The 27,205-nt window shown below is 34.2% G+C and overlaps 1 protein-coding gene and 1 long non-coding RNA gene across 5 annotated transcripts in view; one reads left to right on the plus strand and one right to left on the minus strand.

Annotated features, from left to right (window-relative positions):
- LOC123587412 overlaps positions 1-15,131 on the plus strand; it is a 50,829-nt gene extending 35,698 nt beyond the window's left edge. The window contains exons 1-3 of one of the 2 annotated variants that reach the window (XR_006707288.1): positions 6,392-6,607; positions 9,277-9,304; positions 15,002-15,131. This is a non-coding gene — a long non-coding RNA (uncharacterized LOC123587412). Of the gene's footprint in view, positions 1-6,391; positions 6,608-9,276; positions 9,305-15,001 lie in introns of those variants that run through there. The other variant, XR_006707287.1, reaches the window with a different exon arrangement.
- The window catches only part of ROCK1 (Rho associated coiled-coil containing protein kinase 1), a 161,815-nt gene that overhangs the window by 60,866 nt on the left and 73,744 nt on the right, over positions 1-27,205 (minus strand). For 2 of the 3 annotated variants that reach the window (XM_045457149.1, XM_045457150.1), the window contains exons 10-16: positions 20,850-21,009; positions 17,232-17,292; positions 12,564-12,652; positions 10,521-10,569; positions 5,308-5,443; positions 3,597-3,688; positions 3,229-3,475 (exon numbers count right to left, since the gene is read on the minus strand). In XM_045457149.1, the coding sequence (XP_045313105.1) occupies positions 3,229-3,475; positions 3,597-3,688; positions 5,308-5,443; positions 10,521-10,569; positions 12,564-12,652; positions 17,232-17,292; positions 20,850-21,009 (834 nt within the window). The remainder of the gene's footprint in view (positions 1-3,228; positions 3,476-3,596; positions 3,689-5,307; positions 5,444-10,520; positions 10,570-12,563; positions 12,653-17,231; positions 17,293-20,849; positions 21,010-27,205) is intronic. The other variant, XM_045457152.1, reaches the window with a different exon arrangement.

The raw sequence follows: 27,205 nt of genomic DNA on the forward strand, positions 1-27,205 counted from the left end.
CCATGAGACCATGACCTGAGCTTAAATCAAGAGTCAGATGCTCAACTGATTGAGCCACCCAGACGCCCCAAGTTGTGTGCATTTTAAATGTATATGAGCTTTTTGATTCATGAAGCATTGAAAAAGGATAAACATCAACAATAAAGCATGCTATATATTTTCCTTACCTTCACCAATATCTAAATATTAGATTCAGTTAAAACCACTGTTGATGAACATATGATGGTCTCTTCCTTGAAAGCAAAAGCACTTCAAAGCTCAGTCATATCCAGCAGATCACAGACTTAAATAATTTTAAAATTGGAGTGATTATAAGGGTCACCTATTCTAATCTCCTTGGTTTATATATACAGAAAGCAGGTGAAGTGACTTTCACACAGGTAATAAGCTGTACATAAAAAGACCTAGAGAAGCAATTTAAGGAAGTGAACTAGGAGGTTTTTTTAACGCATATAATGAAGTTACTTTCTTGGTTACATTCACATCTATTTTAAGTCTAGTCCCTGAGAAATAAGATTGCACAATGCTCCTCAGCTAAAAACCAACAGGAGATCTTAATTTCCGTTTCCATAGTCACAAAAACTGACCCTGACCTCTCTCCACAGAATTATAGCTAGTCATCAAGCCCCATGAGAACCCAAACTATGTTCCCATCCTGTGACTAAGGTTAAAAGGACTACCCCTCCTCCAACTTTCCCCTGAGACATCTGGCAACTTCTACGCGTATCTGTTTTGATTATGTAGTATGGATCCTTCTGCTAATAGGAACAGAAAATAGAAAAATATGTGAGAAGTGGGTAGAGACAGGAATCTTTTTTTTTTTTTTTAATTTTTTTAATGTTTATTTATTTTTGAGACAGAGAGACAGAGCATGAATAGGGAAGGGTCAGAGAGAGAGGGAGACACAGAATCTGAAGCAGGCTCCAGGCTCTGAGCTGTCAGCACAGAGCCCGATGCGGGGCTTGAACTCACAGACCGTGAGGTCATGACCTGAGCCGAAGTCGGACGCTTAACCGACTGAGCCACCCAGGCGCCCCGACAGGAATCTTTTTGAAAACAAATTGATTATATTTCCATTACCAAAACTGTTTCTTTACTATTAGTTACACTCAATTTTTTCCTTTTAGATTTATAAAGACAGCTGATATGTGTAATCCTAACCTTCCTAAGAACATAGTTCTTTATTAGCAATGGGATTCTATTTCTGTAATTCAGTTTCTATTTCTGCCAACAATGCACAAGGAATTCCCAGGTTTTAATAGTTATAATCTTCTTTTGATTAGTCCCACTTTGAGTAAGGCTTTTGTGAATTAGGCATGTTTTAAAATTAAGTTTTCAGTAATCTGGCTGTAAAATTAGAAATACATTACTGACCTCACAGGGGTGCCTGTGAGAGTGAAGAAATTACAATGTGACAGAAAAGTATGAATTATCCTGAAAGAGAAAGAATGCTAATCACTTCCAATTTCACCAAAGTTATTTTGTTTATGAGAGCAATATGATAAAAAATATGTTACTTTACACTTAAAAATTATTATGGGGCGCCTGGGTGGCGCAGTCAGTTAAGCGTCCGACTTCAGCCAGGTCACGATCTCGCGGTCCGTGAGTTTGAGCCCCGCGTCAGGCTCTGGGCTGATGGCTCAGAGCCTGGAGCCTGTTTCCGATTCTGTGTCTCCCTCTCTCTCTGCCCCTCCCCCGTTCATGCTCTGTCTCTCTCTGTCCCAAAAATAAATAAACGTTGAAAAAAATTAAAAAAAAAAAAAAATGATTAATATGTTTTTAGCCACAATTAAAAATAAATTTTTAAAAATTACCTTCCTTTGATAAACAAAATACGGTATGTACATACAATGGAACATTATTCACACTTAAAAGGGAAGAAAATTCTTATTTCTTTTTAAAAATTTAAGTTTTAAGTTTTATTATTTTTATTTATTTTTTATTATGTTTTTCAATGTTTCATTTATTTTTGAGAGAGAGAGAAAGAGAGAGAGAGTACAAGCTGGGGAGGGGCAGACAGAGGGAGACATAGACTCCAAAGCAGGCTCCAGGCTCTGAGCTGTCAGCGCACAGCCTAACATGGAGCTCGAACTCGTGAACCACGAGATGATGACCTCAGCCGAAGTCGGATGCTCAACCGACTGAGCCACCAAGGCGCCCCCAAATTTTAATTTTTTAAATTCAAGTATAATTAACAGTGTTATAATAGTTTCATGTATACAATACAATGATTCTACAATTCTATACATTACTCAATGTTCACTGGTAAGTGTGTTCTTAATCCCCTTTACCTAATTTCACCCACCTATCCGTAGCAACCACCAGTTGTTCTCTGTATTTAAGATTCTGTTTTTTGTCTCTTTTTGTTTGTTCTTTTGTTTCCTAAGTTCCACATGTGAGTAAAATCATATGGTATTTGTCTTTCTCTGATTTATTTCAATTAGCATTATACCCTCTAGGTTTGGTCATGTTGTTGCAAATGGCGAGATTTCATTCTTTTTTTATGGCTGTGTAACATTCCACTGTGTATATACACACAATGTATACACATATATATATTACTTCTTTATATAATATACAGTATATGTATATATACACATACATATTGTACATGTTACTTCTTTATCCATTCATCTATGGAGGGACACCTGGGTTCCTTCCATATTTTGGCTACTATAAATAATGCTACATTAAACAAAGGGGTGCACTCCTCTTTTTCAAATTAGTGCTTTTGTATTCTCTGGGTAAATACCCAGTAGTGGAATTACTGGGTCATATGGTAATTCTATTTTTAATTTTTGGGGGAACATCCATACTGTTTTCCACAGTAATTGCACTGATTTTCAGTCCTACCAATAGATGGGAAGTGCACAAGGGATCCTTCTTCTTCACATCTAAAAAAGGAAATTCTGATACATGCTACAACATGGATGAATCTTGAAGACATTATTCTAAGAGAAATAAGACAGATACAAAAGGATAAATATTGTATGGCTCCTCTTTTATGAGGTAGTCAAATTAATAGAGTAGAATAGTGGTTACCAGCAACTGGAAGGACTGGAGAATGGCGAGTTATTGTTTCATGGGTATAGTGTTTTAGTTTGGGATGATAAAAAGGTTCTGGAGATGAATAGTAGCTGTGGTTGCATAAAAATGGACTTTATGCTACTGAGGTGTACACTTAAAAATGGCTAAACCAGTAAATTTTACCACAAGAAAAAATATTACCTTGAAGGTCTCCAATCATCTCAGAATCATGACCTCTGTCTCTTCGTTCAGCTTCTAACACAGCTTGCAGCTGGTAATAGTCCTTGTCCATTTGTGTCTTGGAATTCTCTAAAATTCTATTTCTCTCCTGCAATTCTCTGTTTAAGGACTCTAGCTGACTAATTGACTTACTCATCTCTGTGTGACTCTTCCTTAATCTTACAGCTGTGTCTGATTCTGTCCTAAGTAAGTCATTGGCTTCTTCTAGCTATTAAAAAAAAAAAAAAAAAAAAAAAATAGTGAGAACAAGAAAATAGGTTGTTGACCAAAATACAATCAAATTTACTTTAATTAATTATAATTTTAAACAGCTTAGTTAAAAAACTCACCTGCTTTTGTAACTGTGTCAGCTTCTCATTAGCAAGCTGTGAATTCTGACTTACTTTCTTTAAGTCTTCTAACTGATCCTTTAATGTAGAAACTAGAAAATGAAAAAAAAATGTAGAAATTAGAAAGTTATTATAGAGGAAACATGTAAGTACCTTAAAAAACTATTGTAGCCATAGTCAGCTACAATAGGTCCACTCCCAAAGTCATATTTCATCATGGAAGTACTTATATTTAAATTCAACAAAAAGTACAGCATTGTTTTACAATATAGACTGCAACAGATTTGTTTTCAGCCTTGTAATAATTAAATTCTTTTTTTTTTTTTTAATGTTTGCTTTTGAGAGAGAGAGAAACAGAGCATGAGCTGGGGGAGGGGCAGAGAGAGACGGAGACACAGAATCTGAAGCAGGCTCCAGGCTCTGAGATGTTAGCACACAGCCCAAAACAGGGCTCGAATTCATGAACCGTGAAATCATGACCTGAACCTAAGTTGGACACTCAACTGACTGAGCCACCCAGGTGCCTCAATATTTAAATTCTTTATTCTGTTAATAAGCTCAATCTACTAGTGAAATATAATAAAGCTAGTTCTAGTATTATTTATTTTTGAATAGCATAAATCTTTGAATATCTAAAGATCTAAAAAACAGTTCGAAATTCAAAAGTACCAAATAGGGGCGCCTGGGTGGCGCAGTCGGTTGAGCGTCCGACTTCAGCCAGGTCACGATCTCGCGGTCTGGGAGTTCGAGCCCCGCGTCAGGCTCTGGGCTGATGGCTCAGAGCCTGGAGCCTGTTTCCGATTCTGTGTCTCCCTCTCTCTCTGCCCCTCCCCCGTTCATGCTCTGTTTCTCTCTGTCCCAAAAATAAATAAACGTTGAAAAAAAAAATTAAAAAAAAAAAAAAAAAGAAAAAAAAAAAAAAGTACCAAATAGTCTTAGTGTAGGATAAGCTTTCCTCCCTCCATAGTTTCCCAGTCCTTCTGGTTCTCCTCCCAAGCAACAACTATTACTAATTTCTTGCATATGCTTCGTAAGACAGTGTATGTGTCCATACCCTCATACATACAAACACACAAAATATATATTTTTCCACATCTACACACACACTTAAGCATATACAGACAAGCACTCTCATTTTAAACAATACTATTTTTTTCACTTAAAAGTACATCTTAGCCATAATGCTACAATGAATACCTTGTTTATATATCAGTGTGCATGTGCACAAGTGTATACATAAATTAATTCCTAGAAACGAATCACTGGATCAAGGGTATAGAAAGATATTTTAAATGTATTTTTAACACTAATATGAAAAAAACATGAAATTTTAGTTAATAATTCTCAAATTGCTGCTTGTAAGAAATTGCCTAGAGAGCTTATAAAAAATACCAAGGCCCAGGCCACATGTTTAGATCAATTCAATTAGAATTTCAGAGGTTAGGCATGAAATTAGTATTCTTTAAAGCTTCCCAAGAGATTCCAATATGCATACAAGGATGAAAATCACTCTTTTAGCTAAAACAGGACTACTGACTTTAATATGTTATACATTTATCTTGGAACATGGTTAATTAACTCATGAGGTGTCCTAGGACTGTGACTTCAAAAATATATCATAGGCCCTAACCTTAAGATACCTCATGACAAAGACCTCAAGTATAGTGTTAGCCAGAAATTTCAGTGTTTTTCAAAAGTAGAAACAGTTTACCTTCATTTTCTACATTTCTCCTCTTCTCATTTTCCTGTTCTACTTTTCTTTGGTACTCATTAATTCTATGCTGTAGCAACATTTTCTCTTTCTCAATCTGAGACACTGTAGACTCTAGGTTTCTTCTTTGATTTCCCTGTAAACATAATGATAAAAGTCACCACTGCAATTAAACTCTTTATTTATTTAGAGGAATACTATATTCTTTTAAAATAAAACACACAACGGGGTGCCTGGGTGGCTCAGTTGGTTAAGCATCTGACTCTTGATTTTGGCTCAGGCCATGATCTTCCGGTTCGTGAGATTGAGACCTGTGTCAGACTCTGTGCTGTCAGCTTGGGATTCTCTCCCTCCTTCCCTCTCTTTCTCTCAAAATAAATAAATTTAAAAAAAAGAAGACTTAAGATGGATTTTTTTTTTGTTTCAAAATCAGAAAGTACCTGTAACAACAACTTTCTAAAAATAGAATTAGCTTGCTTTATAGGAAGACTGAGAGAATCCCCTTATTCAAACTAGATATGGAAAATTTTCAGAGTTTTAAATCCATGAATATAAAAAACTATGAATCTTATCAGAAAGCTGCTTTATTAGTTTAAGATGACCACACTGCATTCCATTACCAATATTTTGATTTATAATCCTAAATTAAAGATATAAATATGAAAGATAATAATTACACATTTGATAATTAAATGGTGCAAAACTCAAATGGTACCAAATGCTAGTGTGTGTAGTAAGTTCACTAGTCCCTATGTGTCTCCTTTAGTCCTCTTCCTGTCTCAACAACTTACCTTTTCTCAAATGTTCTATGTATCTACCCACTAACGCATATTTAAAAAGTAATGAAGGAGACACTTACTTTAGAAAATAAAACTGCAGGGGAGGGGAGGGTTAAAGAAAAAAAAAATAGCCAAACCTTCACAACTTAAAATTTTATCTTTTTTTTCTGAGTTACCACTTCCATATTGTGCTTTTGAAGCTTCATTTTTTTAAGACTCCACACTGGGAAAATCTCCGTTATAGTGTTTTTCTGGGCTTACCCATCATTAAGCAAAACTCAAGTTTTAAGGACGATGCTGTTAGGTTTAGTAAAATTTGCAGAGATCATCCAAGATCTTTCCAATTCTGAGATTTTATCATTCTAACTTTTAATTCTTTTCATTTTTAAATTTTGATTTCAGGAAGTTGCAAAGATACTACAGAGAGGTTTCTTGTACTCTTCCACTCGGTTTCCCCTAATAGATACATTTTATGTAACATCAGCACAGTAACAAAATCAGGAAATTGATACTGGTATAAGGTATGTATGTTTCTGTTATTTTAGCTTATGTGTAGATTCATGGAACCACCATCGCAATCAAGATACAGAACTGTTCCACTGGCACAAGATCTCCTTCCAGCCAGCCACTACTTAAGAGCTTAGAAGCTGCCCTTCTCCCACCACCCACATTCCTGGCAACCAGTAATAGGTTCTCCATGTGTGTAATTTTGACTTTGAGAATACGATATTAATGGAATCACACAGTATGGACCTTTTGGGAATGGCTTTTTACACTCGATATAATGCCCACAAGATCCATCCAAGTTGTTGTGTGTATCAATAGTTCATGCCTTTTTGTTGCTGAGTAGTACTCCATGGTATAAATGTATCAAAGTTGGTTCAACCATTCACCTATGGTAGGACATTTTGATTATTTCTAGTTTTTGGCATTACAAATAAGGCTATTATGAACAACAGTATACAGGTTTTTTAAGGATATAAGTTTTTTTTTTTCCCTAGGATAAATGCCCACAAGTGCAATTGCTGGGTCGCCTGGTAGATGCATGCTTAGTATTTTAGTAAACTGCAGCAGTATTTTCCAGATTGGCTGTACAATTTTAAATTCCCATTTGCAATGTATGAATGATAGTTTTTCTATATTCTTGCCAGTTTTGGTATTGATGCTATTTTTTATTTTACTTGCTCTAATGATTATAAAGTGATTTCTCATGGTAGTTTTAATTTGCATTTCCCTCATGGCTAATGATGTTGAGCATCTCTTCATGTGTTTGTCATTCACTCTGATAAGTGACATGTCTTCTGCCAATTTTCAAATGGGATTATTTGTTTATTCAACTGCTGAGCTTTAGAGTTCTTTATTCTAGATAGAGTCCTTTGTGATATACATAGTTTGCAAATATTTTTTCCCAATCTATTTCTTGTCATTTCATCCTCCTATCATGTTCTTTCACAGAACAAATATTGTTAATTCTCATGAAGTCCAAATTGTTGAATATTTTTCCTCATGTGGATCATGTTTGTGGTGTCATGTCTAAGAACTTTTCACCAAGCTGTAGGTCCCTAGGGTTTTCACTTATTTTTTTTTCCTAAAAGTTTTATATTTTCATGTTTACCTTTAAATATGACCCATCTTGAATTAATTTTTGCATAAAGTATGAGACTTAAGTTGAGGTTCATGTCTTGGTCTATGGATATCTAATTGCTCCAGCACCACTTGTTAAAAAAGACTCTTTCCTCCATTAAATTGCTTTTGCACCTTTGTAAAAAAATCAGTTGGCTGTAAATGAGAGACACTGATTTATGATTTTCTTCGTAGTACTGTCTTTGTTAGATTTTGTCATCTGGGTAATTCTAGTCTCAAACTCACTGGGGAATGTTCCCTTCTCTTATATTTTCTGGAAGAGATAGTGTAGAATTGGTATTAATTCTTTTTAAAACATTTGGTGGAACTCTCTAGTAAAACCACCTGGTCCTGGAAGATTACTTTTTGGGAAACTTTTAAATTATGAATTCACTTTAATAGTTATATAGGACTATTCAACTAATCTATTTCACATTGTGTGAGTTGTGGTAATTTGTATTTTTGGCAGAATTATTACATTCCACCTAGATTTCACACTTACATGTTTAGAATTGTTTATAGTATTCCTTTATGATCCTTTTGGTATCTGGAGGGACTATAGTGATATGCTTGCCCTGTTTTATTCCTGATACTGATCATTTGTGTCCTCTTTTTCCTTTATCAATCTTGCTAAAGGTCTGTCAATTTTCCAAAGAGCTGGCTTTCTGTTTTCATTGATTTTCTCTATTGTTTTTCTATTTTCAATTCCACTGATCTCTACTCTTATCTTTATTTCTCTTCCCTTCTTTTTGCTTTGGTTTTACTCTTCTAAGTTCTTGAGGTAGGTGCTTAGATTACTGATTTGAGATTTTTCGTCTTTTCTAATGTATGCCTTTACTGCATAAATTTATCTTAGAACACTATGTTAGCTGCATCCCACAAATTTTGATGTTCTATTTTCATTTTCATTGTTCAAATTTTTTTTAAAGATGAAGAGCCATAACTTATTTTATTACTGTATAGTTGACACACAATGTTATATTAGTTTCAGGTGTACAACACAGTGATATGACAGTTCTATACATTACTCCATGCTCACCATGTAAGTATAGTCACCATACAATGTTATTACAATATTACTGACTATATTTCCTATGCTGTGCATTTCATCTCCATGATTTTGTAACTAGAAGTTTGCACCTCTTCACCAATTTTACCCATATCACCAGCAACCATCAGTTTGTTCTCTGTATTTGAGTCTGTTTTTTTTTGGTTTCCAGATTCCATATATAAGTGAAATTATATGGTAACTGTCTTTCTCTGCCTGTCTTATTTCACTTAGCATATAACCCTCTGGGCCCATATAGGTTGTTGCAAATGGCAAGATTTCATTTTTTTTTTAATAAGAGCCATAACTCTAATGTAATGAGATGTAATTAACATTCCAACATAACCTTTCATTCCCCTTTAGAAGTATTCTTTGACCTATGGATTAGTTAGAACTGTGTTGTTTAGTTTCCATATGTTTGCAGAATTGCTTGATATATTAGTCATTCTAGTTTGACTACATTTTGGTCAGAGAACACATTCTGTATAATTTTAATTTTTTTTTTTTTTTTTTTTGCAGAAGTTTGCTCAGGATATGGTCTATGTTGGTATGTATTCCTTGAATGCTTGAAAAGAATGTATATTTTGCCGTTGTCAGGCAGAAGATTCTACAAATGTTAAACATATCTTGTTGGTTGATGGTGTGGTTGAGCTTTCCTATAGGTTTGTGGATTCTCTGTCTAGAGAGTGATAGATATTGAAGTCTCCAATGATAATAATGGATCTGTCTATTCATCTTTTCAGTTTTATTGGCTTTTACTTCACATATTTTGTAGGTCTCTTTGGCAGATACAAATTTATGAATACTATTATTTTCTTAGTGGACTGAAATTAAACTTAGCATACTTGAATTTTACCTGTTTTTTAGAAATGAAATACCCAAAGCTGAGGATTTGCAAAATGGATTTCTTAAAGAGACTTAAATAAATAGTACTAATTATACACTGACCAATGGCAAGTTGGCAAAATATTATACATAGATGCATAACATGTATATGTATTACATAAATATGCATATACAAAGCTACAAATGAAAAAAAAACCTGACAGATACTATTCCTCAAGAGAAAATTAAGATAGCACAAAAACCACCAGAAAGATTAACTAAAAAAAACAAAAAAACCCCGAAAAACAAAGCAACAACAACAAAGGAAGTAATCAGTAAGAAGGCCATAGAAAGTATATTTCTTTGAAGGGTACTCTTTATACACAGAGTAGAAAGATATCTATAAGCTTATCAAAAGGAATGACAATGTATTATATATTTGCAAACAAACATCTGAATCATGAAATTTTTCCCTGATAACAAAAACTTCTTGCTAGGTGACCATAGAAAACATGAATGATTCTAAAATCAACATATTACTCATTTGATCACATAAACTTATGTTAATGTCAGTCCTTTTTAAATTGTATTCTTTCCTCCTTCCTATTTGTCGGTCTCTTTCTGATGTAGTTCGGATCCCATTTGATTCTCTTTTCCTTTCTCACTTTTTAAATGTTAAGTAAGAACAATTGAAATGAAATTTATGTACTAAGATTTCAACATGGTTCTAGCATAAAACTACACAAAGGAAACTGACGTTTAATCTAATCTGTATCACTTGAACCTACAGCTCCAAAGTGAGGCTTTCATCATAGTTCTCTGACTTTGTTCTGTATTTAAACCTATAAAGTTCCAATGCAATTTTCTTAGAAAACAAAACAATCTGAAAGAGGAAAAACTCTCAAACAGGGAAACTTCTGATTAGAAAACAAAAGTACCTCTTCATCCAATTCTTTCATTATCTTGTCTAGTTTTATGTTTGAAGTTCTGTAAAAACAAAAGCAATATAGATTAGAAATATGTTTATCTTTTTATTGCTCAGGGGTGCAACACCACATTCTTTACTTTTCCGTTTAACTAAGATGTCTTAACTGTTTTTGTGCTGTGGATCCCCTTTGGCACTCTGGTAAAGCCTGTGGGTTTTTCTCAGAATAATATATTTTAAAGCAAAAAAGGATTTAAAAAAGCCAAAAATATATTAAATATAGTCTTTTTAAAAAAAATGTGTTTCAGGAATATGTGTGGCTTCTTTATTAATATATTAAATCACAAGATCTAGCAGCAGTAATTTCAAAGTAGTGATGAGCACAAATGATAGAGATAACTATAATAAATAAAAATATTTGTAGTATCTATTAGTAATAAAAAAAATTCAGCTACTGCTAATAGATGTAGATTACGGCTTTTGTTCATAGTGGAAGGAAATGTTGAATATCAGTTATAAGTTAGGGAAAATACTTTTTCTCATCCAAGTTTAAGGACCTTGAATTCATCCATGGACCCTTTGTGGGACGGACCCTATGGATTCCAGGTTAAAGATCCCTGAACTTCCTAACGCAATACTTACTAATAAACAAAAATTAGCCACTTAACCTTTATACAAGATTACATAGTGAAGAGAAAGGTGGCATATATGGATCAGTAAATATACCACTTAACAAGTAAGGTGAAGAGTTGAGATAAACTAAGAGTGTATTATCTCCATCACATTTTGTTTTCTTTGGCTCTGAACAGAATTCTGAGCTTCAAATCTGCATATGCAATGTTTCACATGTATGTTTCATCAAATACGTCACTCAGCACGCCCAAAATGTTACTTCCTCTGTTCCACACCCTTACCTATAATATTAATTTCTTCCTACTGTAAGTGTCCTTAAGAAAGGACATGCCCTAGGAACCATCCTTGACTCATCTTCCTCTTTCATTCCCATTTAGTTGAATAAATATCAAGTGCTGCCAACTAACTAGAGTGTTCTTTTTAAAAAGCAAATTTGATCAATTTTTTAAGCTTTTTTTCCATCATCTTAGGATAAGTTCCAAATTTCTTAGCTTGTTAAAAACAAAGTCCACCAAGATCTACATTCTGTTTATCTTTCCACCCCCATTTTCTCCTCTAACATTTTCCTATCATTACAGACCACTTTGGCCATTCCTATTACTTCCTCAAACTGATTTCCATTGCCACTATCATTAGTTTAATTTTGGATGCAGAAACTTCTCAACATTTATGCATTTCCATATTTTATACTTAGAAATTCCTTCCAAATCCTGAGATCAGTTAATTATTTCCTAATATGTAAGTGCTTTTCTGAAAAAGTTTGCACTATACACTAATGTATTTAGTCTATCAGGAACGGTATGCAATAAGAGTTTTACTTGTTTCCTCTTTGGCCCAATCACAAAAATGCCAGTTTTCCAATGCCATTTGTTGAATGTTACCTATTGTTGAATGTGTTACTTATTTATTCAAAAGTATCCACAAAAAATATAAAGTTATTGTTTGTAGTTAATAAGTAACTCAGCATTGTGCCAGGTTATTTTAAATAATATTCATCATTACATATTTCATAAATATACAGGCTCTTATTAGATTTAGTGAATTTTAATATTTAACATTTACATTTTAAAAAGCACCTCATTTAATGTAATCTAATTTGCCTTTTCAGTCAGCTAATTAAAATGGGAGGAAAAAAGTAATAAATCAAGCACTAAGTGAATAGGCACTATAGTTTTTTAATAAAGACTTCCAGGAACAAATACACTTTAAATATTCTGAGAACAATATGTCTATAACTAATGCCAACATAAATATTACTTTCCAATTCTAGGCAAGACATTCTTCACTGAATGTACATAAGCGGTAACCGTATATCGCCATCTTATTTCCAATTAATTTTCAACTGTTTTATAGAAGGCAAGTTTTAAAAAAAGTATTTGCTGTACAACCTTTAATGTTAAAAGCATACAAAGTATATTCTCACCTGCACTTCTGCTCCATTTCATCTTTTAATTGCATTTCATTATGCAGTTGTTCTTCCAGCTTATAAATTGTTTTTTGCAAATTTTCCTGCTTTAATCAAAGACAAAACAAAACTCATCCTACTAAGAATATTCATAGAGAACTTAAAAATAACAAGTTTATGTTATTCTATACCTACTCAAGAATAAATTATTTGGTTCAATCTTACTCCTTTCCTTTCAATCTGAATTTATTATTAATTTAATAAGCATTTTTTCAACACCTACAAATATGTCAGGCACTGTGGTAGACATTAGTAATACAAAAAATTAAAAAGATTTGGTCCCTGTGCTTATGAAGCTAAGAGTTAAACAGAGAGGCACAGAGGAATAGGAGGATGAAAAGAACCTACAATAATCCAAAGACATACACACAAATATTACAAGATAATGTAGTGATGATAAAGTTATATATGAGGTGTTTCAAAGGAGGGAAGAGGTCATGTCTAATTCTGCCACGAAAATGTAATGTTTGAAATGAGACTTAAAATATGAGAGATATTTAGTAAGCAGAAAAGGTGGTAGAAGAAAGGCATTTTAGCCAGAATGAATGAGTCCAAAAGTAGAGAGGTAAAAGATAACATGATATATTTTGGAAATGGGAAGAAATCAAATATAGGCAGAGCCCAGAACAGAGAGAATGAGTCACATAAAATCTGAAAAGGTGAGTGAGGCCATGATTCTTGTATGCAAAAATAGGAGTTAGGGACTTTAACCTATAAGCATTTTAAAAAGGGAAACATAATAGTATCTGCATTTTACTTTAGAGAGACAGAGAGAATGCAAGTGAGGGAGAAGAGGAGGGGGAGGGGGGCAGAGAGAGACGGTGGGGGGGGGAAGACAGAGAGAAAGAGAGAGAGAGAGAGAGAGAGAGAGAGAGAGAGAATCTCAAGTAGGCTCTACGTTGAGCATAGGGCTCAATCCCACAACCTTAGGGCCATGACCTGAGCCAAAATCAAAAGCTGGACACCCAACTGACAGAGTCACCTAGGCAACATTATTATCATTATTATTAGTTTCTGCATTTTAGAAATGCCACTTCAGTAACAATAAGGTGAAAAGAATAGAGGGAAGAGAAATTCTACTCAAAGTAACCAGTTAACAGGCTTTTGAGACAGTTCAAGCAAAAAAGCATATATGTTTGATATGAGGCAGAGGCTGTAGGAATGAAGAGGAGGAAATGGATAACTGTCATTCAGAAGGCAGAATTAACCTAATAACGGATTAAAAATAAGAGACAAAAAAGTACAGCATAGGGAATAGTCAATAACATAATAACATGTATGATGACAGTTGGTAACTACACTTATTATAGTGAGCATCGAGTAATGTATAGAATTGTCAAGTCACTATATTGTACACCTGAAACTAATGTATCATTGTAGGTCAACTGTACTTCAATAATACAAATTTTTTAAAAATCAAAGTGGGATGGGGCACCTGGGTGGTTCAGTCGGTTAAGCATCTGACTTCGGCTCAGGTCATGATCTCATGGTTCATGAGTTCAAGCCCCAGATTACGCTTTCTGCTGTCAGCACAGAGCTTCCTTCGGATGCGCTGTCCCCCTCTCTCTCTGCCCCTCCTCTGTTCATTCTCCCTCTGTCTCAAAAATAAACGTTTTTCAAAACTAATTAAAAAATTAAAAAGTGGGATTCTGAAAAAAAATGTCAACAGAAGAAAGATAGAAAGATAGAAAGAAAGAAAGAAAGAAAGAAAGAGAAAGAAAGAGAGACAGAGAAAGAACAGAGTACCATTACAAAAGATATGGAACACATAAGAGCTGCTTGGGAGGGGACAAGCAGGATGAGTTTAGCTCTGGCATAGGATGAAGTGCTTGTGCCTGACAGAGGACAGCAAAGGAAATCCAATCAGAGAGAGAGAGAGAGAGAGAGAGGCGAGGAGAGAGAAAAGAGAGAGAGAGACAGACAAGAGAGATACAGCTTTGGAGTTCAGAGGAGCAAGCTGCACACACGAGATTACCTACAAAAAATGAGCAGAGAGCCAAGATCAGAATCATCCTGAGAAACATTTAATAATTAAAGGGGAGGGAGAGAAGAAGAGGAGAGAAGAGGAGAAGGGGGAAGAGATCCTGCCAAAGGGATGGAAAATAAAATCTACACAGGTGGGAAGAAAAAAAGAAAGAAGGGGAACATGAAAGGGTTACAAAAGTTCAAAGAAGGAGGAACTGATTAATCAGTGTCATTTGCAGCAAAAAAGAAAAATAAGATAGGAATGAAAATTATTCAATATATTTGTCAATTGCAAAGCTGTTCATTAGCATTTGCTGGAAGGCTTTCAAGGAAGAGTTGAAAATTACATCAGCTGACTTTTGTATTTAGCTGTTAACGGAAATAGTAGGCACATCAAATTTTTCTTCTTCCCCTGTGATCTTTCTTACCAGAGCAAAAGATAAAAGGTAGCAGCAGCCACCGACAGAAACTTCTGGCAACCACCATTGAACAAGATCAGCCCAAAGAAAACACAATTCCACTAAATATTCTTTGAAGCCCGATGTACCACTAATCCCACAGATAAGTAATAAGTGAGAGCTGGGTTACAGCAGCGCCTTATTGTCACATTCCCTAGGTCAAAGATTCTTTAACTTTAAAGATTTCTGAGCCCTTGTTAACTATGTAACTTGAATAGCTCTAATAGGATGAGAATTTAAAAGACATAGATGGTCAAAACAGCTAACAGGTACTCACACAGTTCACTCTCCCTTTTTCCACTTTCCCTTCACATCACCTGTTCAATCTTACATTTAAGAGTAAATATATTAAGAAGAGAATCACATCAGCTTTTAAAACATGATTGCTACTTACACTCCCCTCCCTCAGTTAATAATATGTAGGCCACAATACACAGAGTTCAAAGAACCTTCCAAGGATGGCCAAATAATTATTTCTAACATATTTTTTTAAGTAAGCTCTACGCCCAACATGGGGCTTGACCTCAAGACCCCAAGATTGAGAGTCTCATGCTCTACCAACTGAGCCAACCAGGTGCCCCAACTGTTTTTAGTATTTTTAAGAAAAGTCTTGGTCAACTCTAAAGGACCTTCTCAAATCTAAGTAAGATTTTTTAATCTCTGTCCCATGAACATGAGCTAAATGGACAATAAAGGACTCCTGTCTCTAATAATTACTTATAACAGTAATTTTCAGTGGACAAATTAGATGGTGCTGACTATACTAGTTATTCTCCCATTTGCTTTCTCTCTTTTCTAGCCATGAAATCCATGCTCCTTGAAATCAATCCTTCCTCCCGGCGGAGTCGCCAAAATTAAAAAAAAAAAAAAAAAAAAAGAAATCAATCCTTCCTTTGGCTTGAAATCTATAGACCACATTACCTGGGTGTACTGTCCTACTTTAATAAATGGGAGATGCCAGTAGGAAATCAAAAGGTGGGATAATGAAAGTGTTCATTCTCCCCACCTTTTTATTGCCTTACTGTGGTGATAGCAGTGTTCTACATTCTATGTTCCTCTTTGATGATGCTAGGTTTTTCTGAACTATGGCAACAATACCTGTCTCTCCCTGTCCTTTCAAACTAGGGACAATAGTTTCCCACTATTGTTGATCAATGGGTATTTTCACAGCCTTTATTTATTGCTCTCTTGACCCTGCTCATGGCACTGTAAATAGTCCTTTCACTAAACTCTCTTTTAATGAACGAACAAAATGTAGTATATACACAGAATGTGATATATTCAGCCTTAAAAAGGAATCAAATTCTGAAACATGTTACAACATGGAGAAACCATGGCTAAGTGAAATAACCCAATCACAAAAAGTCAAATATTGTACGATTCCACTTACATGAGGTGTCTAGAATAGTCAAATTCATACAGACAGAGAAAGTAGGATAGTGATTACTCAGGGCTGGGGGTAGTGGAATAAAGAGTTTAATGTGCACAAAGTTTTAGTTTGGGATGAAGAAAAATTCTGGAGATAGATGGTGGTAGAAAACAATGTGAAGGTGGTTTTTTTTTTTTTTTTAATGTTTTTAAATTTATTTTTGAGAGAGACAGAGCACAAGTGGGAGAGGGGCAGAGAGAGAGGGAGACACAGAATCCAAAGCAGGCTCCAGGCTCTGAGCTATCAGCACAGAGCCTGACACAGAGCTCGAACCCACAAACCGTAAGAGCATGACCTAAGCCGAAGTCAGACGCTTAACCAACTGAACCACCCAGGCGCCCCCATTACCACAGAACTATACACCTAAAAATGGCTAAAATGGTAAATTTTATGTTATGTATATTTCATCATATATACAACACTCTCTTTAGTTAAGTCTTTTGTTTATGTTACCTGTTTTCCTGTCAAGACCCGTACTGATACCTTGATTTACCATAAATTCCTAATTCTAAAGATTAGAAAGACTGCCACTGTCAATTTGTGTAGCAATTTATAGTTTATTAATTATCTCCACATAAAATATCCCATTTGATATTCAGGCAAGAAATCAAATTGGAAGGAGATAGTAGGTTAAAAAATACTATCAAAATTTAAGTTCACTAACTACACAATCAAAAGAAATATGTTTACTTACTTAATGTTTACCTAATATCATGCACACAAAACACACTGTCCACAAAATAACTTTTTAAAAAATAAGAAAAAAATACCTACCAAGCTTTTATCCACATTGGGGCTACTTCGGTTATCATTAGGATTTGCTGAAGATAAGTATCTGAGAGAAAAAGAGTTTTTAGAACTAAAAGAACCAAAAACCTCTTCAATATTCAATAACCAGTAACATATACTACATACTTATTTTCTGGTTTAGTATTGTGCTTGTTCTGCTTTTGAAAAATTGAGTACAAGTTCATGACTCCTTATTTCATATAAAGATTTTATATAAAGATACATATGTATAAAAGTGATACATACATTAAATAAAACCCCCAGTTAGGTCAGAGTAGCACTCTGTAATTATATACCTTACTATCCCTGCAGCCACACATATGACTATTCATACCAAGTAGGATAAATAAAAACTATAAATAGTCTCGAGTTAGTTCAGATTAGGTTTTCGGCCATCAGAGCAGGCTATGGCAGCTTTTGCCACCAAACAAATCACTAAAGTATTTAAAGTTTTTAGAGCTTTTTGCAATAGGGATTGGGGATAAGGAATTGTTGATTTCTACAGAAATGTGCACAGCTTTTCTCTCTGCCCCAAATTACTCTTCAGCCAAGAATGATATTGCCTTTCTGGGCAAAAAAAGAGTTTTTGTCTAAATAGTTAACATAACCTAAGTTCTGGTGATGTCTTGCTAACCTTTTGAGACTCCAAGGCTTTATATTCACTATAAAGGTAGGTAACATATAAGATAGTAGTGATCTTTAGAAGTCTTTAGATATCTTATGAGATTTTTAAACACATCTAAATAGATCATATGAAAAAGATTTTCTAAGCTCTCAAATGTTATATAAAGGTAAGGTACTACCGCTGCCTTTTCTACTGCTTCTGCTACTTCCTCTACCATGCTACAACTACCACTATTAATACTTCTACCACCACCACCACTATAGTTGCCACCGTGGTCAATCAGTAGAACACTCTCAAAAAGATATCAAATAGCTCCATATACTTCCTAGCTGTTTTAGGGCAACTGATAATGCACTACATATTCACTACTAGTAAAAAACAGAAGATAAGTTCCTTTAAGAGTGTTCTAAAAAAAAAAAAAAAAAAAAGGAAAATATGCCATTTTTATGTTTTCCTTGGAAAATTATTCAGATCAACTAGAGAATAAAATAATCAGAAGACAGTTTTTAGGCACTGTGTAGCAGGTTTGTAGAAAAAAGGTCTCATGTAACAAATGACAAATTCTAGATGTAGTACAATTTCATTCCATTAACTACTGTCTCAGAAATTCAGTGTGAGATTCCACATTATGTGATGTAAATAAAAGCATATGGCAATGCCAGTAGAATCTGAATTAGATAGGAAATCAGACCATTTTCTAAGAGATCTTCTAAATTTTAATATGCTATATAAGTTGAAGTTAATATTTAGCCTCTGCAAAGTTAATAACATAACTTTCTCAAAATGCAGCACTGGAAATTAAGGACACCAAATGTACGCATCCATCCATTCTTTCACTCCCCCCCGCCCAAAGTTCTTTTGTATATTACATTGTTGCTTTCATATAGAATCTGGTCATTTAGATAGCTCTTTATGAGAGGTTTTAGATTATTACAAATGTAGCTAGAAGTTTAACCTTTAGACTATTAACAATCTTTGTTCATTTCGCTGTATTTCAGCAATAAAGATCTCTACCCTTGGTAACTGAAAGTATGTTTGGATTTCAGGAGTAAGAATTTCAGAAGTTTTCTATTTCATGCCAGTAACTCAAATCATACTTACATTTTATACTAAGGCTAATCAGTATTTTGCTGATTCTTTAAGATCAACCACACCTTCGACCATGTTATAAACAATTACTAAACAACACCATATTATGCAATAAGGTGGTGGTACTGAAGAACAGAGTACAATTTCTGTTTTTGAGAAACTCAGAAATTAGTTTGGAATATGCAACATATGGATGCCAGGAAAAACTAGAGAACATAATCAAGTATGTGACAATGTACTACAAATAGTATGTATAATGTTTATTTAATTCAAGATTACTTTTATATCAATAAACCTAAAAAAAGTGATTAACTGATATAACTTACATAAAATCCAAAAACACTGGGGGGGGGGGGTGTTTATATCAACATTACAACTGTTCAGAAAGCAAGCCAGAGGATAACTGATAAAAGGTACAAAAATATAGACAGACAGGAAGACAGAAAGAAAGAACTCTTTAGCAAAAACCACTCTGAAAAACTTGTCTGTGTATTTTTTTTTCCTCTGTGTACTTCAATATAAAATAGCTACAATGTCATATTCACGAATATTGTGGGAAAAGGATTAAAATACTGGACTTTTCTTAGAATCAAAGTCAAGTACTACCTGCCTGGTTGGTGATACAACAAAAAGTGTTCAGTACTATCTTACAGTTGTATTATTGGAGAAATCTCATAAGGCAGGACTAATCTGTCTTCCTGTTTTCTAAACTTGGCCTGAATAGGGTCTTATAAAAAAGTTTTGATTAAAATGACAAAATGCTACACTTGAAAATATATCCATTTCCTCACTAGTGTACGAGCATCTTAAGAGAAGGTACTAATAACTATATCTTATTCATCTTTCTCCCTGCGTGCTTATTCATCTTTGTCTCCCTACCTGACAAAAAATAAGTTGGCAAATATGTTTGTTTGAATGAATGAATGAATGCTCAACATACTGAAATTATGTTAAATGTTTAATTTGTTTCTCATATCGATTTGAAGACTAAAGCTAACATTAGCTCATACTAATAACAGCTAACACTGAGTGCTTATTCCATGCAAAGCATTGTTCTGTTCTACTGTATTGATATAATGAACCCTTACAATAATCCTATGAGACAAGTATCATTGTCATCATCATCATCATCATCCCTATTTTTGAGAAAATGGAAGCACAAAAGGTTGAAGTTATTTGCCCAAGGTCACGAGGTCTAAATGCTGTAAGATATGGTGAATTCATTTAGTGGTTTCTGGGGAGGGATCACTTAATTTTTGAATTACTAAAGCTTACAGGCCTTTGTAACATCAATATAGTGATGATAATGCTAGAAAACTATATGTTCTTCCAAAGTGTATCATAAAACCAGAATTCTTTGGATAACAAGATTAACTAAAATATAAGTATTAATAGAATCTTTAATTAATTACTGTAACTTTTTTTTTTTTTAACGTTTATTTATTTTTGAGACAGAGAGAGACAGAGTATGAACGGGGGAGGGTCAGAGAGAGGGAGACACAGAATCTGAAACAGGCTCCAGGCTCTGAGCTGTCAGCACAGTGCCCGATGCGGGGCTCGAACTCACGGACCACGAGATCATGACCTGAGCCGAAGTCGGCCGCTTAACCGACTGAGCCACCCAGGCGCCCCAATTGCTGTAACTTTAACACATATATAGTGCATCATTCAGTAAATGATTTCTGAAACACAATATCCTGATCATGGATGAGTCTAAAAGAAATGAAATATGGAATAATACAAGTATCACACATCACTGAAAAATGGCATATTAAGATATCTCTTCATATACCATTAAATGTTCTTAAAGTGACTTTGAGATATCCCTAAGAAAATAATAGACTACAAAATTAGTACTTACCCCTAAAATCAATGTTTAGCATACTTACCTACGATTGCTATAATACGTAAATCCTACAAAAGGTAACTGATTGCCAACAAAAGCTTTAGGTATAGGGAATGTTTCTTCATCTCCTTTATCTTCTTCCAAGTCATCAAAATTACTTGTATCAATGTCGCTACTTAAATCAGGTACAACTGGCGCTACAGCTAAAAATGGAAACAAAATTAGTAGTTTACTTCAAATTTAATATAAAAATAAAGTGAAGCAAAGATTCCATAGCAACTACTAAGTTTCTTATATACAAATAAGTTGCAAACCAAATTCCAAATGGGTTGAATCCTATTTCACCCAATTTTATTAGGGCTATTAATCAACTGATATTGACCATTACAATTCTATGAAACAATTATCTCCTATAATTATCATCTATACTTCAAGTTTAATTTGAATATTGCAAGTATAAAGGTTTTAGAATATACCATAATATAAATATGCAAAAACAGTCAGGACTCTACAAAAGACTTTGCAGAAACCACAGCATAATAAATTGTACTCAAAACTGATTGATTTCAAATGAAATATTCTGTTAATCTGCTCTGTAACAAACTAGAAATCAAGGTTACCTACCTCTTAGTAGTCCTGGATATAACATTTGGTACTGAAATATATTTATTAATCTAGAATAGATGGTTAGTATCCACCCCTCCCCCCAACTCAATATCTCTATAAGACTAAGTCACAAGGAGCAATGTATTTTGAATTTTATTTTCAGTCTAGCTACCTTCCCTGAATCAAGTCATTAAATGATGACTCCATGAGGTATTTATGAAATGGCTGTTAGGAAAAGAGGGTAGAGATACAAAACATGCACACAGAATCTTCAAGAGTTATAAATGTGATGGAGAGCAAGACTCATAAAATTTTTTTTTAAGTTTATTTATTTTGAGAGACAGAGAGAGAGCGTGTGCTCGTGCACTCACAAGTGGGGGAGGGGCAAAGAGAGAGAATCCCAAGCAGTCTGCATACCAGCAGCACAGACACCAACATGGGGCTCAAACCCAGGATCTGTGAAATCATGACCTGAACTGAAACCAAGAGTCAGACACTCAGCCAACAAAGCCACCCAGGCCCCTCATTTAATAAGTATATACGGCAATGCTTAAATCGTCATAATATGGGAGAAAATAACATGAAACTAATATTACCACTATTTTATTTTGGAACTTGAATAGGCTACAGAGAATACACCTAAAAATACATTTTAGAGAAAGAGCTTTTTAAAGATACAGTAGTATTAATAAAACATTATGGAAATATCAACTAAACATTGAATAATTATTTTAGATATAATCATCTCATGTTTCTTTAAAAAAGATGAAGATGAGCAACAAAAAATAATTGACCTGGTTTCACAGTCTTAATCTTTTATATAAAGGAATCATTTTTCTAATGAATTATCTGGGTATTCCAGGCAAGAAATAACTATTGATGCGCATCACAGATACAGTGAAATATCTGATGAATCTGAGAATGAAACATATTTAACCCAAAGAAGCTATAATATTAACTAAAAATGAATGAGAAAAGACCTTTTCCACCATTCTCTCTTCTTAATGACCAGGAGAACTGCAGTCCTGACTAGACAATTCTAGCTTCCTAATACTACTAACTGCCTAATTTGTAAAATGAAGTGGGAGGAAAGTTGCTTCTTCTTATAAAGTATGTAAGCCAATTATGGTCTTGGCATAAATTGTACTTTTAAACAGTGGTTCTCATTTTTAAAACAACTTTGCCCCCCTGTGGGACATTTGGCAATGACTGAGCTCTTATAACTGAGGGAGGTATGCTCCTGGCATCTAGTGGGTAGAGACCAGGGAACCACTAAATATCCAGTAGGGTAAGCTACACACAAAAAGACTTATCTGGTCTAGTGTTGAGGCTAAAAACCCTACTTGAAAATTATCATATAAGAATGATTTTAAAAGGAAGCAGAGCATGCTTGGTGATTTTTTTCTTGCTGTTTCAGATGTATTTAGTCTTTTCATAGATAACACAGCAGGGGCACCTCGGTGACTCAGTTAAGCGCCTTACTCTTGATTTCGGTTCAGGTTGTGATCTCATGCCCATGAGACTGAGCGTGGAGCCTGCTTAAGATTCTCTCTCTTGTTCCCTTTGTCCTTATCCCCTGCTCACATGTGCTCTCTCTCAAACATTAATAAATAAATAAGGAAATACAGATAACATGCCATTTCAGAACAGTTTTAAAATGGGACAAATTCTGTTTAAATTTTGAGGTACAAGTAGGGGAAATCCTGGGAGAATTATAAAAGTAATATTTCTTCTACTTTCCAAGTAAAACATTTAGGCTGTATAGATACCATATAATCACATCAGAACTAATAAATAAGCGTAAGTATAAAGATAGCTTTACAGAATTACCATTGATATATACAGTAGTCTATTTATAAAAATTTACCTTTCAATAAATAACTGGGAATATAGGAACCATGTTCTATAAGAAAGAATCCAGGTGACGCCATAAAAACATGGCAGAGTAAGGAACTCTAAGAAGCTACCTTTCCACTGAAATAACTATTATGCAGGCAAAAACTATCATAAGCAACTTTTTCATAACTCTGAAATCTAAGAAAAGACTTGCAACAAGCAGGGGAATGTTTAATGAAGAGAGAAGCTAGTAAATGTTGGCATTCCGGGAACTGTAACTGGCTGACCAATGAGATAATAATGGAAAAGGAACTTCGGGGATCACACATGACAAAGAATACAGACTTTGTAAAAATAGTCTGGAAAAGTCACTAAACAAATGGATGACTGGAGCCCACAGCAAGCAATAATAGCAAACCTGGAAGGGGAGAAATCAGATTTCCAGAGTTTATAACACTGTAATATTTATTATGTCCAGTTTTTAATAAAGTTACAAAGCATATTAAGAAACAGAAAAAGTAAGGCCTATTCACAGAAAATGACAGAAAAATCTCTGAGGAAACCCAGGTATTAGATTTATTAAACAAAGACTTTAAATAAATTGCCTTAAATGTGCTCAAGGAAACCATGGACAAAAACTAAATGAGGAGTATGATATCTTAACAAATAGAACATACCAAAAAGGAAAAAGAGGGAACCAAGTAGAAATTCTGGTACTGAAAAGTACAATAGCTAAAAGTAAAAATGTACAAGGGTTCAACAGCAGATTTGAGTAGGCAGAGGAACCAGTGAACTTAAAGATAGGACCACTGAAATTATCAAGTAGAGGAAAAGAAGCAAACAATGAAAAAGTCAACTTTTGGGACACCATAAATCATACCAACATATACATTAGGAAAGTCCCAGGGAAGTAGAGAAAGGGGCAGAAAGAATATTTAAAGAAATAATGGCTCCAAACTAACCAACTGATGAAATTTAAGAATCTATACATTTAAGAACTCAATGAACTCCAAGTAAGAAATTCAGATCCACACCATGACATGTTATAATAAACTTAGAAAAGACAAAGAATCTTGAAAACAACAGAAAACTGACTTATCATACATCAGAAATCCTCAATAAGATCAAGAGCCTATTTCTAGGCAAAAACTTTGAAGGTCAGAAAGCAGTGGAATGACATATTTTAAAGTGCTGAAAGAAAACAACAGTCAAGCAAGAATTCTATATCCAGCAAAATTATCTTCAAAAATGCAGGGAAATTAAGATATCCCCAGATAAAAGAAAGAGGAGTTTGTTGCTAGTAAACCTGTCTGGCAAGAAATGTTAGAGTTTTTAAGGTTTAAATGAAAGGACATTAGACACTAACTCAAACCTTTACAAAGAAATAAAGAAATAAAAGTAACTACACTGATAAATGTAAGAGCCAGCTTTATATATTTTTGTTATATAATCTACTTTAAAAAATAAATAAATAAATCCACTTTTCCCCCATATGACTTAAAATAAAATGGGTAAAATAATTATAAATTTATGTTAATGAGCACAGAATATATACAGATACAATTTGTGACAACAACATAGAAGAAAACAGATCTGTACAGAAGCAATTTTTGTATGCTTCTGACAGTAAACTGTATCAATTCAACCTAGACTGTTATCAGTTTAGGATGTTAAATATAATCCCCAGGATGATGACAATAAGAAAATGACAATATATGGAAAAGGAATTAAGAGAGGGAATCAAAACAGTACACTATAAAACAATCCATTAAATACAAAAGAAGGCAATGATGTAGGAGATGAGGAACAGAAAAAAATCAGACATACAGAAAATAGAACAATGGCAGATGTCTTTACATACAGTATTCACTTTAAATGTAAACGAATTAGTCACTAATAAAACGTAGAGATCTGAAAAATGGATTAATAAAATTGATCCAATTATATGCAGTGCACAGACACTCACTTTAGATCCACAGACATAAAAATGTTAAAAGAATGAAAGATATTCCATGGAAAAAAGAGCTGACGTGGCTATACTAACATCAGACAAAATCAGTAAAATGGTTAGAAGAGACAAAGAAAAACAGGACATATTGATGACATTGATAAAACGGTCAACTCATCAAGAAGGTGCAACAATTATAAACAACACATTAACAACACAGCTCCAAAATATTTGTAGTAAAAAATGACATAAATGGAGAAACAGACAGTTCTAAAATAATGGGGTCATCAATAACCCACTTTCAATAAATGAACTAAACAATTAAACAGGAGATGAATAAGAAAATGCAAGACATAAGCAACATCATAAATGAATTAGATGTAACAGACGTACAAAGCTCACTCCACCACCAAGAGCAGAATATAAACTGCACATGACACATTCTCCAGAACTATATGTTAGATCAAAAAAACAACTTAAGCAATTTAGAGAGACTGAAATCATACAAACCAGCCACTATGGAATGAAACAAGATCAATAATAGAAGAAACACCAGAAGGTTCACAAGTATGTTGAAAATAATATGCTTTCTTTTTCGTTAAGTTTTTATTTAAATTCCGGTTAGTTCATATACAGTATAGTATTAGTTTCAGGAGTAGAATTTAGAATTAGTAGAATATCACTTACATATAACACCCAATGCTCATCACAACAAGTGCCCTCCTTAATACCCATCACCCATCTAACCCATCACCCACCCACGTCCCATCCAGCAACCCTCAGTTCATTCTCTATAGGTAAGAGTCTGTTTCTTGGTCTGTTTCTCTTTTTTTCTTCGTTTGTTGTGTTTCTTAAATTCCACATATGAGTGAGATCATATGGTATGTGTCTTTTTCTGACTTATTCCACTTAGCATAATATATTCTAGCTCCATCCACGTCATTGCAAATAGCAAATTTCATTAAAAAAAAAAAAGTTATTTATTTATTTAAATAATCTCTACACCCCACGTGCGGCTCGAACTCATGACCCTGAGATCAAAAGTCCACATGCTCTTCTGACTGAGCCAGCCAAACACCCAAAGATTTCATTCATTTTGGTGGCTGAATAATATTCCACTGTGTGTGTGTGATATCTTCTTTTTCCATTCATCAGTTGATGTACATATGGGGTTCTTTCCACAATTTGGCTACTGTTGATAAGGCCGCTGTAAACATCAGGCTGCATATATTCCTTTGAAGCAGTATTTTGGCATCCTTTGGGAAAATACCTAGTAGTGTAATGGCTGGGTCATAGGGTAGTTGTATCTTTAACCTTCTGAGCAAACTCCATACTGTTTTCCAGAGTGGCTGCACCAGTTTGCATTCCTACCAACAGTGTAAGAAGGTTCCCCCTTCTCCACTTCCTTGACAACATCTTTTGTTTCCAGTGTTGTTAGTCTGAGCCATTCTGACAGGTGTGAGGTGGTATCTCATTGTAGTTTTGATGTGTATTTCCTTGATGATGAGTGATGTTGAGCATCTTTTCATGTGTCTGTTAGCCGTCTGGATGTCTTCATTGGAAAAATGTCTATTCATGTCTTCTGCTCATTTATTAACTGGATTATTTGTTTTTTGGGTGTTGAGTTTGATAAGTTCACTATAGATTTTAGATACTAATCCTTTGTTGGATATGTCATTCGCAAGTATCTTCTCCCATTCTAAAGATTGTCTTTTAGTTTTGTTGACTACTTCCTTTGCTGTGCAGAAGCTTTTTATCTTGATAAAGTCTCAATAGTTCATTTTTGCTTTTGTTTCCCTTGCCTCCAGAGATGTATCTAGTAAGAAGTTGCTACAGTTGATGTCAAAGAGATTAAAATAACATATTCTTTAAAAAAAAAAAACAAAAACAAGGAGTCAAAGAAGAAATCACAAGGGAGATTAGAAAAAATGCATTGAGACAAATAAAAATGAACAACAACCAAAACTTAAAGGATTTTGCAAAAGCAGTACTCAGAAAAATTTTAGTTG

This window comes from Leopardus geoffroyi, chromosome D3, assembly GCF_018350155.1.
Source record: "Leopardus geoffroyi isolate Oge1 chromosome D3, O.geoffroyi_Oge1_pat1.0, whole genome shotgun sequence".
Lineage (NCBI taxonomy): Eukaryota > Metazoa > Chordata > Mammalia > Carnivora > Felidae > Leopardus > Leopardus geoffroyi.